A 6566-nucleotide genomic window follows, 5' to 3' on the forward strand; every position below is an offset into this window, starting at 1 on the left:
CTCTACCAGATGAGAAAGGTCCTGTGCTGCGTGTCATCACCCAGCATTGATGCTCCGCACTGCTCACTCTCAGCACCCTTACAAAAAAAATACTGCAATTAGAGTGTAGTACACAGCAGTTATTCTGCAATTACTGCGTCCAAAATACCACAGTCGACTACAGATTCTGCACTTTTATAAACTGCAATCTTTTATGTCAGGGTTAAATGATAAAATAACACAATGATTTCCATTAACGTATTAATCTGATGCATGTTTACGTGCACCTTATTTCACAGCGCTCATCTGCCGCCACCCGGTGGATATTCAACGCAGTTAATCGTGTCGTGCTGAACTGGGAAAAAGCTCATCTGTCACTTCCGGTTCGTCCTTATCGAAAGAAATGGCGGATATGGACGAGCTGTTCGGGAGTGATGGGGACAGTGACAACGAACAAAGAGGTGAAGTTAGCCATCAAAATGCTGTTCCGAAAAGTTAGCTAAACACGTCTAAAGTTACGCTAGATGAATAGCTTTATGCGGTTACAGCAAGTAAGTTAGCTAATGTGATCTAGCTAAGGCCGGTTGGCTGATGCTAGCGAAGCTAACGTTAAGTAGCTAACAAGTAGCTAACGTTAGTAAAGAGGACCTTTGAGAATATCCATCAACAACCTAACTAGAACCAAAATAGCCAGTACATACTTGGTCCAGCACATTAACGTTAGCTAGCTAACTATCCAAGCTCCCCATAGGGCGTGCGTAGCTAACGTTAGTATTTGTGGTTATTTCACATGCATGTACATTTCCCCTCTGCTGAAAGCTAACATGACTGTGTGTGTGTGTGTGTGTGTGTGTGTGTGTGTGTGTGTGTGTGGCGCAGTGGTCTCAGCAGTGGCGTCTGGCTCTGGTTCAGGTTCTGAATCTGAGCCGGAGATGCCCAGGTCCCGTTCCCATAGTAACGCCTCCGGCAGCGACAGCGGGAGAGATGATGATGATGGACAAGATGGGGGAAAGCCCAACACCAAGGTGAGGTCCAGTTGTTTCAGTACATACACACACACACACAGGAAACACTCTTAACCTCAATAATGACATGGTATAACTCTATGAACCAGGAGCTGTTTGGGGATGACAGTGAAGAGGAGCGCCAAAGCCGACACAGCGACAACCAATCAAACCTGTCGGAACGCTCAGGAAACCAGTCGGACGCCAGCATGCACTCGGAGCCCGAGGACAATGACCAGTCAGACGCAGAGCAGCACAGTGGGTCGGAGAGAGGGCACCTGGAGGAAGAGGAGGAAGATGGAGATCGAAGGTCAGAGGCAGGCAGTCCAGTATCGGGGGTGGGGAGCCCCAGGTCTGGGAGGGGCAGTGTTCGCTCTGAGAAGAGGTGAGGAGGAATGATTATGGATGGGTTTTATATAGGCTAGTGCTTTTTCATCTGGTATTGAAAGCACTTTGAGTGAAAACAAATTTCATTGGAATGTACATAATTCATAATAACTTTTTTTCCTGCCAGTATCCATAGCGACCCTGGCACCCCCCACTCGGCTCCCGGCACCCCCCACTCGGCTCCCGGCACCCCCCACTCGGCTCCCGGCACCCCCCACTCGGCTCCCGGCACCCCCCACTCGGCTCCCGGCACCCCCCACTCGGCTCCCGGCACCCCCCACTCCGCGCCTGGCACCCCCCACTCCGCGCCTGGCACCCCCCACTCTGCGCCTGGCACCCCCCTGTCAGACCCCGGTACCCCCCTGTCAGACCCCGGCACCCCCCTGTCAGACCCCGGCACCCCCCACTCAGGGCCCGGCACCCCCCACTCAGGGCCTGGAACCCCCCACTCAGATGGGGAGGGGTCAGGCAAGGAGAACCAATCAGATGATGAAAAGTGGGGAGGAGGGGCTAAGAGTGACCAATCAGAGGATGAGGAAGAGGAGAAGAAGCGGCACCAATCGGACGAAGAACGAGATAATTCTGATGAGGACGGGGCGGGGCACAGGAGCAGGAAGAAGTCAGGTATTGAAGAAAGTGTGTGTGTGGTCTGAAGGACCTTCCTCTAGCCACTCACTAGATCAGCCTTGGAGTTTGAAAAGAAAATTGTAGCAACCTTCAGCCACATCTGCTTTTCTCTTGTATTAATGTACTCTATCAAGCCTTATCAATATGATACTGTTGTATCACATCCTATATGCTATTGGTTGCTGCTGTGCCCTTGAACAAGGCACTTAACCCCCCACAGCAGCAGTTCCCTGTGAACCCAGTCTGGCAGCTCCCCTTACCACTAAAAAAAACCTCTACACAGCGCATTGTGACACTTGGCATTCAGGCCAAAGAGTTCAATCTTGGTTTCATCAAACCAGAAAATATTTTTTATCATGGTCTTAAAGTCCTTTAGGTGCCTTTTGGCAAACTCCAAGTGGGCTGTCATGTGCCTTTTACTGAGGAGTGGCTTCTGTCTGGCCATGCAGGTCACTGCTGTGGAGATGGTTGTTCTTCTGGAAGGTTCTCCAATCTCCACAGAGGAACTCTGGAGCTCTGTCAGAGTGACCATCGGGTTTCTTGGTCACCTCTCTGACCAAGGCCCTTCTCCTCCGACTGCTCAGTTTGTCCGGGCGGCCAGCTCTAGGAAGAGTCTTGGTGGTTCCAAACTTCTTCCATTTAATGGAATGATGGAGGCCACTGTGTTCTTGGGAACCTTCAATGCTTCAGACATTTTTTTTGGTACCCTTCCCCAGATCTGTACCTCGATACAATCCCGTCAAAATAATGTAATCAATTTTAGAATAAGACTGTAACGTAACGAAATGTGGGAAAGGTCAAGGGGTCTGAATACATTCAGAATGCGCTGTATGTTGATGTGTCTTCTTTCAGAGGGGTTGGGTTAAAAGGGAAGTAACATTTTGATTGGACCTTGTGTGCAATTGACCAGTAAAATGATCTTTAATCTTTGTTTGAGCAATGACTGGAAGTCTACAGGAGAATTATAATAATTAAATGATGTGTGTGTGTGTGTGTGCTTCAGAGTCTGCGAAGGGCAGTGACAGCGAGGATGACTTCGTCGGACGGAAAAACAAGAAGATGGCGTCTGCCTCGGACTCTGACAGCGATGTTGGAGCCAAGAAGAAGATGGCGGCGTCTGGCTCAGACTCTGACAGCGATGTTGGAGCCAAGAAGAAGATGGCGGCGTCTGGCTCAGACTCTGACAGCGATGTTGGAGCCAAGAAGAAGATGGCGGCGGCATCTGCCTCAGACTCTGACAGCGATGTTGGAGCCAAGAAGAAGATGGCGGCGTCTGGCTCAGACTCTGACAGCGACGTTGGAGCCAAGAAGAAGATGGCGGCGTCTGGCTCAGACTCTGACAGCGACGTTGGAGCCAAGAAGAAGGGTAAAGGTAAACCTAGATCTAACTTTCCCAAAAATCCCTGCTTTTCCAGAAATCCTGGTTGGAGGATTCCGGATTTCCGGCTTATCCCCGCCTGAATCCGGGAGTCTTCCAACCGGGAATTGTGGAAAACTTGGGCGTTTAGAAAAATGCAACCCTAATCTGAAGAGTCCTATAGGAGGTCTCCTCAACGCATGCTAGGGGAGAAGATCCAAGGTTCCTCCTGGTGTAGGCTTGGCCGGTATATATCATATATACCAGGGATCATCAACTAGATTCAGCCGCAGGCTGATTAAAACAATTAAATAAATCAAAAATATTATTCTTGAGTGGATGTTCCGGAATAATTACAAATAATTTGGAGACTGCAAATTGACCACAAAAAACCCAAACAGAGATAATATTTGACTAAAACATAATTATTTCAAACCTTGCTTACATTTGTATGTATAATGCATGGGAATACTTGGGAACCGATTTTCCAGAATTAAAATCACTTGGAGCTGATTTCCTGGTGTTTTTAGTCTTATGTAAAAATAAAAACAATTGTTCAACTTAGGGGGGGGGGGCAAATAAAAACCGTTTGGCCAGTGGGCCGCCGTTTGAGGAACCCTGATATATACAGGATACCGTATCCCGGTGTATTTGGAAATAGCCACAGGGTGGTTTTGCAATAACGTTGTAACTATCTCATTTATTTAATTAATTTGAGTATTTGTAGCTACTTTTTATGTTATGAAATACAGTACCTGCAGTCAACGTGCAATACGCTTGGTGGTCTGCTTTGTCTCCTGTCACATTATTTTACATTCTGGAGCCTTGAGTCACTCACTGTTGTGCAGCATGAGCCAGGAGATGTACTTACACATATTTGACAGCTAAATATCTTCTCACTATTAAGTTGACTGTCTAAAAGGTGCTAAATGCTCTGCAGTTGTGCATTTGGTTTGCTAATTTAGTAGCTAGTTATCTAGCTAAGTGGTTAGTTTCTTCCAAAATCAAGCTTTGCTTGGTAACAGAAGAGAATCCCCTAGTGGGTCAGGAGAATCCCCTAGTGGGTCAGGAGAATCCCCTAGTGGGTCAGGAGAATCCCCTAGTGGGTCAGGAGAACGCTATTGTCTGTTCTGCAAATAGTTTGTCAGAGACTCTAAAATGTTCGCAATGCGCTCGTTAGCATTTAGCTAGCATTCACTATGGCATTTCACATGTACTTATTAGCATTGGTAGCCTCCATATTGCAGAGGCTCAGTGGGGTTTGAAAACAGCGCCCCTTGTGTTCAGCGCCGGTATTACTGAATATCCCAGGATGGCACAAGGTCGAATGAAGGTATGACAGTCTGGATACCACCCAAGCCGACTCCGATGCACTTTGAGGAGGCGGAGGGGTCAGGGTATAATCCCTCCATGTTCCACTCCTACCTGTTACGGGTCAAAGGTTAGGGTTCAGGACTCCTCTCTCTCCATCTCTTCCTCAGGTAAGAAGCCAGCAGCAGACGACCTGTTTGGAGAGGCAGACGACATCTCATCAGACAGTGATGCTGAGAAACCCCCCACTCCAGGACAACCCCTGGTGAGACACACTTTACCCCCCCCCCCCACTCCAGGACAACCCCTGGTGAGACACACTTTACCCCCCCACTCCAGGACAACCCCTGGTGAGACACACTTTACCACCCCCCCCCCCCACTCCAGGACAACCCCTGGTGAGACACACTTTACCCCCCCCCCCGCCCCCCCCCACTCCAGGACAACCCCTGGTGAGAGATACTTTACCCCCCCCCACTCCAGGACAAACCCTGGTGAGACACACTTTACCCCCCCACTCCAGGACAACCCCTGGTGAGACACACTTTACCACCCCCCCCCCCACTCCAGGACAACCCCTGGTGAGACACACTTTACCACCCCCCCCCCCCCACTCCAGGACAACCCCTGGTGAGAGATACTTTACCCCCCCACTCCAGGACAAACCCTGGTGAGACACACTTTACCCCCCCCCCCCCCCCCCCCCACTCCAGGACAACCCCTGGTGAGACATACTACCCCCCCTCCCACTCCAGGACAACCCCTGGTGAGACACACTTTATCCCCCCCCCCACTACTCCAGGACAACCCCTGGTGAGACATACTTTACCCCCCCACTCCAGGACAACCTGGTGAGACATACTGTACCACCCCCCCCTCCCACTCCAGGACAACCCCTGGTGAGACACACTTTACCCCCCCCCCCCCACTCCAGGACAACCCCTGGTGAGACACACTTCCCCCCCCCCACTCCAGGACAACCCCTGGTGAGAGATACTTTACCCCACTCCAGGACAACCCCTGGTGAGACACACTGTACCACCCCCCCCCCTCCCACTCCAGGACAACCCCTGGTGAGACACACTTTACCCCCCCCCCCCCCCACTCCAGGACAACCCCTGGTGAGAGATACTTTACCCCACTCCAGGACAACCCCTGGTGAGAGATACTTTACCCCCCCCCCCCACTCCAGGACAAACCCTGGTGAGACACACTTTACCCCCCCCCCCCCCCCCACTCCAGGACAAACCCTGGTGAGACATACTTTACCCCCCCCCCCCCCCCCCCCACTCCAGGACAACCCCTGGTGAGACATACTTTACCCCCCCCCACTCCAGGACAACCCCTGGTGAGACATACTTTACCCCCCCCCCCCCCCCCACTCCAGGACAAACCCTGGTGAGAGATACTTTACCCCCCCCACTCCAGGACAACCCCTGGTGAGACACACTTTACCCCCCCCCCCACTCCAGGACAACCCCTGGTGAGACATACTACCCCCCCCCCCCCACTCCAGGACAACCCCTGGTGAGACATACCTTACCCCCCCCACTCCAGGACAACCCCTGGTGAGACACACTTTACCCCCCCCACTCCAGGACAACCCCTGGTGAGAGACACTTTATCCCCCCCCACTACTCCAGGACAACCCCTGGTGAGACATACTTTACCCCCCCACTCCAGGACAACCTGGTGAGACATACTGTACCACCCTCCCACTCCAGGACAACCCCTGGTGAGACACACTTTACCCCCCCCCCCCCACTCCAGGACAACCCCTGGTGAGACACACTTCCCCCCCCCCCCCACTCCAGGACAACCCCTGGTGAGAGATACTTTACCCCACTCCAGGACAACCCCTGGTGAGAGATACTTTACCCCCCCCCACTCCAGGACAAACC

The 6566-nt window shown here is 51.7% G+C and overlaps 1 protein-coding gene across 4 annotated transcripts in view; it reads left to right on the forward strand.

The window, feature by feature from the left end:
- The first annotated feature begins 320 nt into the window (after positions 1-320).
- The window catches only part of leo1 (LEO1 homolog, Paf1/RNA polymerase II complex component), a 29677-nt gene continuing 23431 nt past the window's right edge, over positions 321-6566 (forward strand). For 3 of the 4 annotated variants that reach the window (XM_090223159.1, XM_090223160.1, XM_090223163.1), the window contains exons 1-6: positions 321-440; positions 859-1004; positions 1094-1368; positions 1498-1994; positions 3001-3369; positions 4836-4930. In XM_090223159.1, coding sequence (XP_090079285.1) covers positions 383-440; positions 859-1004; positions 1094-1368; positions 1498-1994; positions 3001-3369; positions 4836-4930 — 1440 coding nt within the window. In that variant the 5' untranslated portion in view covers positions 321-382. The remainder of the gene's footprint in view (positions 441-858; positions 1005-1093; positions 1369-1497; positions 1995-3000; positions 3370-4835; positions 4931-6566) is intronic. The other variant, XM_090223162.1, reaches the window with a different exon arrangement.

Source organism: Oncorhynchus mykiss, chromosome 26 (assembly GCF_057628025.1).
Source record: "Oncorhynchus mykiss isolate SJ-2025 chromosome 26, ASM5762802v1, whole genome shotgun sequence".
NCBI lineage: Eukaryota > Metazoa > Chordata > Actinopteri > Salmoniformes > Salmonidae > Oncorhynchus > Oncorhynchus mykiss.